We start from the raw sequence: 14,174 nt of genomic DNA, 5'->3' as shown, positions 1-14,174 counted from the left end.
GGGGGGGGGTGGGGGGGGGGGGGGGGGGGGGGTGATAGAGAGAAGATGGGAGGATGGCACTGGGAAATGACCCGAGTCAGATTCAGGTTGGAACATGTTTGCAATCAGGCCGAGGGGTCCGACAGGGGACATTATGTTTGCACGTGGCTTCAGGGTGTTTTTTCAACTTAAACTCTCTTAAAACACACAAACAATTCCACTACAATATAATTTATATCAAATCAAATTATATACTGTGTTTAAATTATATACTGTGCATTCTATGGTGAAAATGACAGTACATTTAGGAATACAATGGCAAATTCCTTTGTTTTGCTAGGGCTAATTTCACAGTAAGCTTTTTTTTTTGTATTGTAAGTGCACACAATTAAATCATATTTTAACTTTTTTTTTTTTTATAATTTGACAAAATTAGAGCTTGATAACATACAAAGGTATCATGCCAGGGACTTTCAAAACCCTGTGGCCAGCAGCTGATAGTAATGGGTAGAGCCAAAGCATAATCACACTCAGAGCTGGAATGGGTTTGAGTTACCCAAAGATGAATATGAAAAAGTCCCCAAATGGAACATGCTGCATCCCAGGGCTGACGAAAGCCGGTTTTATGTGAGAGAGCTGCTGACCTAATTCCCAAATCTGGTGCCCTAATAACGTTCCAAATAAACAAATGCAGTTTCACTGCATGAATAAGCAGGGTTTGTTTCCTCAGACCTCAGACTCAGGACTGATCATAATGGTTACACATCATGGTTGAACAGCTACAATGACGTATGTAACATGATTCTATTTATGGCTTTGATGTGATAATTTATGCAAAAGTAACAGTTATAAACTTTGAGATTAATATACACTGCCTGGCCAGAAAAATCACTGTCTGGATTTAAATAAGCATATAGTTCGCAGTAATTAACATGTTTCTGGCATGCTGTATGTTTGGCAACAATTCTTTAAACCATAATTAATGCAGTGTGTAGCTTTTCGTTCTTCAAACAACCATGTCAGAAGACATAGCCCTGTCCATATTCCAGGATGAAAATGCAAAGATTCATCAGGCTCAAATTCTGCAAGATTGGCCACCACAGAGTACTGACCTAAACTCCATTGAAAGTCTTTGGGGTGTGCTGGCATTACCGCGGGAAGTAGGGGTGCTGAGGGTGCTGCAGCACCCCCTGGTGTGTAGCCCAAGAAACAAATGAGGGGGGGTTGCCTGGGGGTGCGGTGTTAAAAATAAATAAATTAACATTTTGTAACAAAAAATAAATAAAACTATATTCATTCAAATTAATAGAAAAAAGAAGCCTAAGCCTACAATGACGATAATCAAAAGTAAAACATGAATTAAGTTGAATCAAATGTGAAAGTCGTTTCAACTTAAACTGACTTAAGAATTCGTTTGTTGCCATGACTTTTTGATCATATTATTACCTGTAACATGTCTGTGCCATACCCAAATCAAGAATTAATGACCATTTCTACAGCCATTGCAAAGATACAGCAGAGAAAGTTCGAGAGCGTCTATTTACCTCAGCAGCAACCAATCTCGCATTCTCACATCTGCAGCACTTATTTTGATCTTGAACATTAGATCTTTCCAATTCTTGGAACAAAATTAATGCTTAAGGTTGATTCAGTATTACTCTTAATGAAAATAAAAATCCCACACACAACATCAGCAATACTACAATGGCAATATTAAGCATAACACTTTTATTAACAGAATGAATAAGACATACCCGCGTTGTAACAAATAAATACAAGTTTTTTTGGATTTCCCCCTTACTTCAAACGAATGCTTCTTAGTTTGGCTCATTATTATTATTATTATTAATAAAAAAGGCTATACAATAAAACAGCTACAATGACAAATTCACTTATATTAAACTTTGAACTTATATTAACAATATTAATAAGGGAAATATGTTTTACCCGCATTGTAACACAAATAAATAAACGTTCTTAGGATTTCCCCTTTCTTTAAAACGATCGTAGTTTGTGGTTCATTATTAGCCTATTAATTAAAATACATCAGCCATAAAATAGTACAATGGCAAATTCGCATAGGCCTATATTAAACATCTTACTTTTATTAACAAAATGAATAAGACAGATATAGCCTACTTGCATTGTAACCCAAATAAATAAGGTATTTTCCCTCTTTTAAAACAAATGCTATAGTTTGTGGTTCATTGTTTTATTTTTATTTTTTTTATGAAAACACAGCAACAATAAAGACAAACTCGCTTATAATTAATTAAAAAGAAATTAAACTTTTATTAACAAAACGTGCGCTTTTGGATCATAGTGTCTCGCATCACTCTCGTCACGTGACCAACGTCACGTGAAAAGCTATGCACTGCATCAGTTAGGGTTAAAAGAGCTGCTGCAAAATGCAACATGCCTGAAACATACAGTATTAATCACTGCTCCAATCCTAGACTCTTCAGTATTTCCTTATTTGAATCCAAATGGCGACTTTTGGGGTAGCAGTTTACTGTTGAATTATTCCTGGTTGGCATTTTCTGTGTATTGTAAGGCACTTTGAGAAATATTGAAACTCTTGTGTGTGTGTGTGTGTGTGTGTGTGTGTGTGTGTGTGTGTGTGAGAGAGAGAGAGAGAGAGAGAGAGAGAGAGAGAGAGAGAGGGAGCTCTTCAGTATTTCCTTATTTGAATCCAAATGGCGACTTTTGGGGTAGCAGTTTACTGTTGAATTATTCCTGGTTGGCATTTTCTGTGTATTGTAAGGCACTTTGAGAAATATTGAAACTCTTGTGTGTGTGTGTGTGTGTGTGTGTGTGTGTGTGTGTGTGTGTGAGAGAGAGAGAGAGAGAGAGAGAGAGAGAGAGAGAGAGAGAGAGAGAGAGAGAGCAGAATAAAGAGCATAGCTTTTCAGCAGCCATTACTCCAGTCTTTAGTGTCACATGAGCCATCAGAAATCATTCTAATATACTGATTTGCTGCTCAAGAAACATTTCTTATTATGAATGTTGAAAACAGTTGTGCTGCTTAAATTTTTTGTGGAAACCATGATACATTTTTTTCAGGATTCTTAAATGAAAAGAATGTTCAAACGAACATTTATTTGAAATAAAAATATTTTGTAATATACTGTATGTCTTTACTGTCACTTTTGAACAATATATATTGGTGAATATAAGTATTCGTTGCATAAAAAATTTAACTGTAGTATATTATATATCTGGACTAATATTGAATTAGTTCTCCTAACTGCACTGTTTATTTTGTTTTGGACAATATTGCATTTAAGAAAATCAACTTTCATAGTAAAAGACAGTTCCCCTTCAGGAACTCGAGCTGCGTCGAACACTATGGGAACGCCTTCAGTGTGACCACGCTCTGGATCACATGTGTAATCAGTCTAACAGATGGGCGAGACGTCACGGGCGGGTGATGTAGCAACCAGGAAGCTATAAAAACACGTGCGGTGGAACCGGCGTCAGCTTTCTGACATTCAGCAAGCGCTCTGTGTTGTGTCAGACATACTCTCTGTTAGTGAGTCTTATTTGGTGTTGTTTGTCCCAGTAAGCTACACTATGTCTAAGGCTGAGGCTAAGACAAAACATTTGAAGGGCGAAAGCAGATCGCGTTATAGGCTGCGTGTTCCTCCCTGCCCGCGTTACATTATGAGCGGGGATGCACACAGTCTGTGCGTGGTCTGCTTGGGAGCGAAGGGAGGCGAAGGGTCGAGGGAGCCGACTGCCCGCATTGCGAGTGTCTTCCCCTGCGTACGCTTCGCTCCCGGAATGCTCTCTTCGAGGAGGGAGTCTTCACCAGTGTTCCCCGCGGTGCTGGCCCCGCTTCCACCAAGGCGGAGCGGCAGCTACACTCGTGGGGTTCGCAGATGGATCTGGTAGAGGGAATGGAGACGGGCGAGACCCTATCTTCTTCCTCACCTGCCAGATCCAGCGCCCGCTCTCTGGGATCGGAAGCCCGTTCTGCGGTTTGTTCCCCCCGGGGAGCGAGCTCGACACTCCGCCTGTCTTCCTCCAAGGAGGTTGACTTGGAGAGCGTCGAGGAGGATTCACTCCCTCAATCACCCCAGTACGAGGAGCTGTTGGAGGTGGTAACTTGCACTGTGGCCAAGTTAAACATCGACTGGCCGGCCAAGAAACAGGCCGAACCGCAGAAAAGTAAATTAGACGAACGCTTTCTGCAGACTAGGCCACCCCTCCACACCTCCACGCCAGCCTTTTTTCCACGATCTCCACACCGAGGTGTCGAGGTCGTGAGCCAGGCCATTCTCGGCCCGCCTCTTCATCCCCGCTTCTGACTATTATGGCAATGTTGCGGGATTGAATGAGCGCGGTTACAGGGCGATGCCCCGGGTTGAACAGATGATCATCCCTGAAGGCTCCGGCATTGCCCTCCAAGCCGCTGTGAACAACTTCAGCACTGGTGGGCAAGGGGTATGCGGCAGCAGGTCAGGCTGGTGCATGTCTGCACACCATGGCGGTGTTACAGGCGTACCAAGCCGACCTGTTTAAAGAGCTGGATGAAGGCAAGGAGTTTAACCCGTTTAATCACAAATTTTTCCCAGACATGAAAATATCCAAATGATGTGTCATTAGTAACCCTTTGAAATAATCAATAATTATTTTTTGAATTATTTTTTGAAAAGTGTGTGAAAAATTGTGTCACAATTGTGACCGGTGGGATAAGGCGAGTACTGCTATTGTACTAGCCCAGCTAAGGTGAGCCCAGCTATTTTAAACTGTTTGATCACATTCTAGGGTTATTATTATTATGCATAAAAAAACTTAATGCAAGATTGACAGGACCACTGAGATAAAAAACTAAAAAAATTCAACCATCAACGCATTTTAAAATTGTTACTTTTTCGTAAAATATAACATAAAATTTTTATATTAGTGCTACCAGTATTACAACATCAATATTGTACATTTTTTGTAACATTTGAATTTTTAATTTAGTGCAATATTTTGTCATTGCAACATTTTAGTGTAATTTTCACTAGCAACTGCAATTGGATTTATATTGTAAACCTAAGTTCACTGTTATCCCACCGGTCACTATTGTGACCATCAACATGTTTACTCGTTCTATAACCACACTCAACAAAACTGAATATATGTGAATTCATATATTAATACTAGACACCTTAAAGATGTGTACCAAAAATCTTTGTCATATCTTTATGTTAACATACTTTACTAGACTTTTGTTTTGGAGCTTTGATGCAGTTATCATCTTCTCAAGGTGCAAACAGGAAATAAACTGCTCTGGTCATGTGAAAATTTGCACTAATCATGTGAAACTGCACATATTTCATTGAGACCCTTTATTTTTTCCATATTTGCAGGAAGTGCTCTAAAACATCAGTCAGTAAGGTTTTTAGAGCTTTATAAATTAAAACATTTTTTACGGTGGGATTAAACGGGTTAATTCTGAGAATATTACAGAGTTTAGGAGAACCCCTGACCTCTCTCTCCGCGCCACCAAGGAGACCGTCGGCGCTATTGGCCGGTCCATGGCAGCTTGGTGGCAGTGGAGAGGCATCTGTGGTTGACCCTGTCCGATATGAGGGAGAAGGACAGGGTCTTCCTCCTTGATGCCCCGCTTGCGCCTTGTGGCCTGTTTGGCGACGCCGTCAACTCCGTTGTCGACAGGTACCAGGAGGCTCGTAAAGAAGCGGTGGCATTTCAGCGGTTCCTCCCTTGCTGCTCTTCAGCTCTGGGGGCTGCCGGGCGGGAGCAGCCCCCTCCGTGTACCAGCTCCTCGTACAGGGAGGCCCAAAAACAAAGCGACACCTCTCGCGCACCCCCGCATCGGGACCAGGGGTCTAAACAGCGCTCTGGGTCGGGGGCTTCAAAGTATAAGCCATATCTAAGAACTATTCTGGAGGCTAAGAAGTCCTTGACGAAGAAGTCCTGACGCCAGTGCCTCAGGACTTCTGAGGGCAGGCCCCTCTGGGGAAGAGCGGGGTTCACCGCATTACACGGTGCCTGTCTCTCCTCAGTGCCCTCAGGAGATCGTTCTGCCAACCCTGCCAATGTTACAGGGTGCAGCGGTCTCCCGCATGCTCTTCTCTCAGCTACCGCCCGGAAATGTAGTGGTACTTAGAGGCTCGCTACCTCTATGGAGGTCTCTAGAGCAGCTAGTTCGTCATTTCAGGGCACCGAGCTAGCCGCTCTGACTACACCAAAGGTCAGTCTCGAGAGACTGATTCCCTTAGTAGACTATTTTGCAGCGTGAAAACTACTCCCCTGCAACTCCAGGGCATCCACATACTCAATTATATAGACGATTGGTGGCGGTTCGACATCGAGATGTCGTTCTTGCACACATGAAAGAAAACTAAACGGCAAGAAAAGTGTGCTTTCTCCAGCACAGAGGACCACTTATCTGGGCGTGGTGATGGATTCAACCACAATGCAGGCACGTCTGTCCCCTGCTTGATCCTCATGGCAGTCAAGAGAGTGAGAGAAGGCCAGTCACTCACTGTCAAAAAGTTTCAGAGACTGCTGGGTCTAAAGTCAGCTGCGGCCAATGTGATACATTTTGGCCTGCAGTACATGAGACTGCAGTACATCTCCCCGTGGGGAAACACGCTTCGCATGTTCAAGGTCACGCGGAGGTGCCTACATGCCTTAGACATGTGGAAGAAACCTTGGTTCTTGTCTCAGGGCCCGGTGCTGGGAGCTCCTTGTCACCGCGTAATGCTAGCGACGGATGAATCCCTCACCGGTTGGGGTGCGGTCATGAGTGGCCACCCTGCCCGCGGTCTGTGGAGCGGTCGCCATCTAACTTGGCATATCAACTGCCTGGAGATGCTGGCCGTGTTTCGAGCACTGAAACACTTTCTCCCAGACCTAAGAGATCATCATGTGTTGGTGCGCACCGACAACACAGCGGTGGTCTCTTATATCAACCACCAAAAATGTCTGCATTCGCGCCCCTTGTACAAGCTGGTGCACCAGATCCTTGTGTGGGCCCAAGGGAAGCTCCTTTCTCTAAGAGCGGTTTACATCCCTGGACATCTCAATATGGGAGCAGACATCCTATCGAGGCAGGTGCCAAGGCCCGGGGAGTGGAGGCTTCACCCCGAGGGGGTGAAGCAGATATGGAGAATTTTTGGCCAGGCTTAGGTGGACCTGTTTGCGACTCATACGACATCGCACTGTCCCCTCTGGTTCTCTCTGACTCATCCAGCTCCACTGGGGCTGGATGCTATGGTACAGATGTGGCCATAGCCACAGTTATGAAGTTATGAGTGTGGCCCCTGAGGGGGCACAACTCGTAGCTTCCGGTCTCTCAACCGAGGTTGTTGAGACCATTCTCTAATCCAGAGCTCAATCCAGAGGAAACTGTATGCCCTCAAGTGGAAAATTTCACTTCTTGGTGCGGAGACTGCCAGCTCGGCCCAGCTAACTACACGGTTGGTACAGTTCAGGAGATCCTGCAGGCCTGATTTTCCGCAGGGTTGACCCACTCCACACTAAAGGTCTACGTGGCAGCCATTGCGCCCTACCACACCCCTATTGGTGGCCAGTCAGTGGGCAGACACGTCTCCATGGTGCGCTGAGGCTGAGGCCTCCGGTACGACCTTGTGTCCTGACGTGGGACCTGGCTGTGGTGCTAGAAGCTCTCTGTAAGCCTCCCTTCGAGCCTATTGAAGAGATTTCTGGTCGTTATCTCACTATAAAGACTACCTTTCTTCTGGCGATTTCTTCTCTAAAGAGAGTTGTGGATCTGCAGGCCCTCTCAGTGGCCCCATCCTATCTCGACTTTGCTCCTGGTCTGGCCAAAGCTTTTCCCTACCCTCGAGCGGGTTATGTTCCTAAAGTCCTCTCCTCTGCACCACGGCCTGTCGTACTTCAGGCCTTCTGTCCTCCTCCCTTCCGGGAGCCCGACCAGCAGAAGCTTAATTGTATGTGTCCAGTGTGAGCAGAACTGCCCTGTGGAGAAGGGCAGACCAACTGCTTGTTTGCTACGGTCCCACTAAGAGAGGTCTTCCTGCTACAAAACAAACCCTCAATCGGTGGATAGTGAATGCCATTTCCATTTTTTACAAGTCCTCTGATCTCCCCTCACCTCTGGGGGTCAAGGCTCACTCAACTAGGAGTGCAGGTGTGTCTATGCAGGACATATGCAACGCTGCGGGTTGGTCCACACCCTTCACGTTTGTCAGGTTCTATGGCCTAGATATGCGAGCCACTCCGGGCTCTTCTGTTCTCTCGCCCTAGCTTCCACACTGGGCAGGGATTTGTAAGTCTGGCGGTGTGGGCATACTCGTTCCCATAGCGAGACGCTGCGTCTCAGTTCCATACTTCCAGCATCCCTGCAGGCGCTTGCCTCTTTCCTAGAGGCTGACGCCGGTTCCACCGCACGTACTTTTATAGCTTCGTGGTCTCTACGTCACCCACCCGTGACATTTTGCCCATCTATTGGGCTGATTACACATGTGATTCAGAGCATGGTCACGCTGAAGGCGTTCCCATAGCGTTCGATGCAGCGTCTCGTTCCCTTCAGGGAACCATGGTTAAATGCCTAACCCGGAGACGTTTTTCATTTTAGTTTCGAACACCTACTTTAATACCCTCATGTAATAAAAATAATAATATAATAAAAACAGCATCGCACACGACACATATACTGAACAAAATTATAAACGCAACACTTTTTTTTTGCCCCCATTTTTCATGAGCTGAACTCAAAGATCTAAGACTTTTTCTATGTACACAAAAGGCCTATTTCTCTCAAATTGGGGGCAAAAACAAAAGTGTTGCATTTATAATTTTGTTCAGTATATTAATACACAGACCATCAATCTGTTTACACCTACTGCTGCCACAATCTCTAAAAAATATACAATTTAAAATAAAAATGTTAACTTTGCACTACATTTACCACTGTACTGGGGTATGCAAATGAGAGATTTTGTGAATTTGTGGCTATTTGATAATAAAATTAGCTACATAAAGATCACCTACCTTTTTCACTAACACTTTCGATCTCCACATCCTCACAGCTGGTGTATTCAGGCGTGGAGCCACCCTCTTCTTCCGAGCTACTGATGGACATCTGCCTTTTGTTGAGGCCTCGTTTGGGTCTATAGCCTCTAGGTGGAGGTGGCCGTAACGACTCAGATTGGTCCGAACTAAGAGAAGAATCTTTACACATTATTTCTGCAGCTCTTTCCCGCTTAGCTCTGTGCAGAAAAGCTGCGGACCCCGGTTCCAGATGCCCCTTTGGGCCCCAGTCATGTTCGTCCCTGAGGTCTGTGGGCCCAGCAGGGCCCCCTTGAGGGGCCTGTTTAGCAAGGGGTCCTTGTCCCCCAACACCACCCCCCACGGTCCTGTCCATAGAATAAGCTCGATGGTTTTCTAAAAGGGCCTTGTGGTTGTCATTGTTAGCTATTCGTTGCCTGCTCATGCGATTTCCAGCAGCCTCACTCCCATCTTGAATCAATCCAACTTCGTTGATGGCAAGGTCGCTGTGATGACGCTCCTGACGCATTTTGGACACTTTGGCATGCATACGCATTTCCTGTTCCTCCTTCTGTGGTTTTACAGGGTAGCGGGCGAGGTTCGGGTCACTGCGGTAACGAGTCTGGTACTCCTCCTCCCGTCTTTGACGCTCCCGCTCTTCGTCCTCCTGTCTCCTTCGCCTCTCGGGATGGGTGGGCTCATTCTCTGGGTATTCCTGTGAGTGGCAGTTCTCCAGTCGTCTGCTGTCGCGCTTCTCACCTGGAGCTCGGTCTTCAGAGGCCTGTGATGACAACCGGCCAGGGCCTCGCCTTCTCTCTCCACGTCCAATCACCTTTCCATTCTGCTCGTGCAGGGACACAGGTCTCTTCCTATTATTGATTAGAAAGAAATTGGAAAGAGTGTCAGATATAGCATTTGAAATTTCCAAGTATTACAGCCAATTTGCATTTACAACTGCTGCAATAGCAGTTATTTGTATAATAAATAGGAACACAAGCAACAGACGTCATCTTATAAAGAGATTACAAGGCAAGAGCTGCAGTCCACATACTGCCAGTTGAAAACAGATGAACAGATTTTGTTGAAATGTCCAGCTTAAAATAGACAAACTGTATGTTGACAGTATGGGTATGTAACACCACATATTTTGACAATTCAGTTCTGGGAACCCAATGACTAGTCGACTAATTGGCCTTAATGAAGCGAAGCTCTCTACAATTAGGATTGCTTCACACAACCCTGGAGCTGCTTAGAATGTGACATGCTATCTTAAAAACATGTCAACAAGGTCCAATAGCTAACATTAGTTAATGCATTTGGTATGAACCAGTGTTAATTACGTTGACGAATAACTTTCGTCATAATTTTTTTCACCAACGACAACGAGACAATAACGAACTAAAACTCTTTTTGAATGACAAAAGCTATGACGTAAATCTATTGACATTTTCGTCAACGAATAAAAATTAGACGAAAATGTTAGGGAGGGACGATTTCGGAAGAGATTCATTCAGAATGAATCTGCTGTGTGGTTCCAATATCCGTGGTTCGGAGGTTAGATGCGTAACTTACATGTGAACCGGAGGGACATGAGCTAACATACACTTGCTGCATGTCGCATACAACGTTCAAAAATTTCAATATATGGGAGAAAGAGAAGAGCAGACATATGGATAAATCTGACGACGCAAGAGAGAACTCAATTCGGTCCTGATTTCTGAGCACAGAGACTGAAGCATACACACGGAAAGCGCGTCTCACAGCACATGAGTACTCTTTCGCGTCGCATGAAAGGAGAATTACACACAAAATTATGTCGAATTGTCAGTTTTGACGAGTTTTCACATAAACACAGTTAATTACATCTGAAGTAAACGTAAACAGCAGGGAGAACGTGTATCAGTACATCAGTGCATCCGGTCTTAAAGGGACAGCAGCCTAATTTAGTTGCTATTGTCCGAGTCATTGATGTTAATCAAGCAACAAAAGAAAGACAGAAAATCATGCACTGCTCTTGACTGAAAAACTTTAGTAGCCCTAAAGATTAATCTAAATTTAATTATATAAATAAATATGTCTGCTTGAAATAATGAAGAATATGGTAAACAAGTTGCTATAAAGAATGCATAATTAGCCTATATAACCATTGATATTTCATTAAAAAGAATAGGGGTGGGAATCTTTAGTCACCTCACGATCCGATTCCGATTCTGGGAGTCACGATCCGATTCCAGAATGATTCTTGATCTACATGTGCATTTACATATCCTTACATAAGTAATTAAGTAACGTTAACTTTTTTAAATAATTACAAATTGAAAAAAAAATTAAAACAGTTATAGGCTATGTTAAGAATTTTAAACTAATATAAACCCACAACGGTTACACTTTACTTGAAGGGGTGTGCATAAGACTGACATGACACCTTCATAATCATGAAATGCAATTTTTAATGCAAATATGACATTATTTGACCTAACCCTACCTCTACCCTTACCCCTAACCATAGCCCATAACAAAGACATCTCAAACAATGTCATCTTTGCATTAAAAATTACATAACTGAGTGAATGACACTTAATGACAGTTGCCTTAAACATGCATAAAAAACCTTCATATTCATGACATGTGTCATGTCATGATTATGTAGGTGTCATGTCAGTCTTATGCACACCCCTTCAAGTAAAGTGTTACCACAACAATAAACAAAGAGTGCTTTCAGTATTTAAAATTACCTGAACGTTTTCCATTCAAGAACTGTGAGTGATTAATCTTTAGTCACCTCACGATCCGATTCCGATTCTGGGAGTCACGATCCGATTCCAGAATGATTCTTGATCTACATGTGCATTTACATATCCTTACATAAGTAATTAAGTAACGTTAACTTTTTTAAATAATTACAAATTGAAAAAAAAATTAAAACAGTTATAGGCTATGTTAAGAATTTTAAACTAATATAAACCCACAACGGTTACACTTTACTTGAAGGGGTGTGCATAAGACTGACATGACACCTTCATAATCATGAAATGCAATTTTTAATGCAAATATGACATTATTTGACCTAACCCTACCTCTACCCTTACCCCTAACCATAGCCCATAACAAAGACATCTCAAACAATGTCATCTTTGCATTAAAAATTACATAACTGAGTGAATGACACTTAATGACAGTTGCCTTAAACATGCATAAAAAACCTTCATATTCATGACATGTGTCATGTCATGATTATGTAGGTGTCATGTCAGTCTTATGCACACCCCTTCAAGTAAAGTGTTACCACAACAATAAACAAAGAGTGCTTTCAGTATTTAAAATTACCTGAACGTTTTCCATTCAAGAACTGTGAGTGATTTTTCTTCATCTTTACTGTTGTTTTTTTACTATGACATCATAGACATTGGGATATCTTTTAAGCTGCATTCACGCACGTATCTCTTTTGAAATATAAGAAGTAATGTGGTTTGTCCTGTCCGTTTAATCCCTTAAGACATAACTGGCTGTGTTTACATTCATTTTGCGTCATAAAACCATTCTTCTGTTAGTGAGGTTCCTATTTTAAATATACAAGTCCACTGCATTCCAAACCACATAAATGATGACTTCGTCGAGCATTTGTAAGGAAAATACCGACAGGCGAGACAGCACACTTCAAGTGTAACATCAAACAAAGTGTGCATCGCTAACGGTGCATCTGGTGCAATGAAGCCCGTGAATGTCCTTGTAATTCGCTTCAACCTTTCCAAACTTTATGAAAGATTATTTTACGGAAGGTTCGAGTGGTGTATGTGTGTGAGGAATTGGAAGCAAGCAGAATACGGGTGTTTCTAAAGCAAACTCAGCGTCATCGTGCATCTGGTTAAAAACTAAGCTCAGAATCGATTCTGAAAATCTCAGAATCGATCCAGAATCATTGGAGAGAGAATCGAGATGCATCGATGGATCGATTTTTTCTCCCACCCCTAAAAAATTAATACCATGTTCTTGTTCTTTATGAGAAGTCGTTTTATTTAATTTGAACATGAAGGCATGTTGTGTGTCACCGCAATTAAATCGGTGTCTATCATGATAAAACCTTAAAGGGGTCATATGATGCGATTTAAATTGGTCCTTTCTCTTTGAAGTGATACAAGCTCTTGGTGCATAAAGGAGATCTGTAAAGTTGCAAAGACTAAAGTCTCAAATCCAAAGAGATATTCTTTATAAAAGTTAAGAGTCAACCACGCCTACCTAAAATGGCTCATTCTAACATGCCCCCACAATGTCTACATCTCGATGTGGGAAGATTTGCATAATGCCGCCCAAATGTTCACGCAAAGAAAGAAGGTGTAACTTTTATTCTCGCTGTAGTATTGTTGCTGCCTCCATTTCGTGAAGACGCTGTGTGTTTCGTTGTGAAAGCGAAACTACTTTGTTTGGTCTTCCAAAAGAGGACGCTTCGTCATGCCTAGAGCTGATCCATGCTGGTCGCTGAGGATATACATCAACTTCGAGCTGTGGATCGCCAGACCGGCTTTCACCGTGGACATTGCAAAAGTATCAGTGTAAAAGACAGTGTAAAAGTATTGTAAAAGTAAAAGTAGCTTCCAGAAATTTTTTTTTATTGTTCATTGTTAGTTCACGATACCTAGTAGTGCTGGGCGAATGACCACAAATTTATATCATGGTATTTTTCAAAATTATACCGGTTTCACGGTACATGACAGTATTTTTTTTCATGCATGACCGAGAGTTAACCATATTTTCTACTGATTGAGAGAGGAAATACTGCATATTGATGTAGCGACTCAGCTCATGGGAAATATGAATAATTAACCATAACTAGTTATAATTAATTATGAATATTTTAGATCCGCTGTAGATATTTAGCTGACCTCTCAGGGTCAACTGTCTTGTCAATTCTAAGAACGTTTAAATAAAAATTTGATTTAATTAAATCTCAAATTTAATACAAATCAATTTAGCTGAATTGGTACATTTGCGCTAAACAAATGTAAATAAATGCAATAAAATTAAAAAGAGGTAGAATAAAGTCAAAACAAAAATAAACAATAACACAAGTTAAACTACAGTTTGTGGGTAGGGACCTGTGATGGCATCAACAGGAAGTAACACCAGGGGTGACGGGGATAGAGAGAGAGAGAGAGAGAGAGAGGAGAGGTTAGAAAGTTACACTTTACACGCCTATCTAGCGTTAGTTG

The 14,174-nt window shown here is 42.5% G+C and overlaps 1 protein-coding gene across 3 annotated transcripts in view; it reads right to left on the bottom strand.

The window, feature by feature from the left end:
• LOC107556701 (regulating synaptic membrane exocytosis protein 1-like) overlaps nt 1–14,174 on the bottom strand; it is a 114,818-nt gene that overhangs the window by 54,078 nt on the left and 46,566 nt on the right. For all 3 annotated transcript variants that reach the window (XM_016239871.1, XM_016239872.1, XM_016239873.1), the window contains one exon: nt 8,971–9,836. In XM_016239871.1, the coding sequence (XP_016095357.1) occupies nt 8,971–9,836 (866 nt within the window). The remainder of the gene's footprint in view (nt 1–8,970; nt 9,837–14,174) is intronic.

This window comes from Sinocyclocheilus grahami, unplaced genomic scaffold, assembly GCF_001515645.1.
Source record: "Sinocyclocheilus grahami isolate Dianchi unplaced genomic scaffold, SAMN03320097.WGS_v1.1 scaffold576.1, whole genome shotgun sequence".
Classification (NCBI taxonomy): Eukaryota; Metazoa; Chordata; class Actinopteri; order Cypriniformes; family Cyprinidae; genus Sinocyclocheilus; species Sinocyclocheilus grahami.
This window is presented reverse-complemented; position numbering and strand designations above follow the sequence as displayed.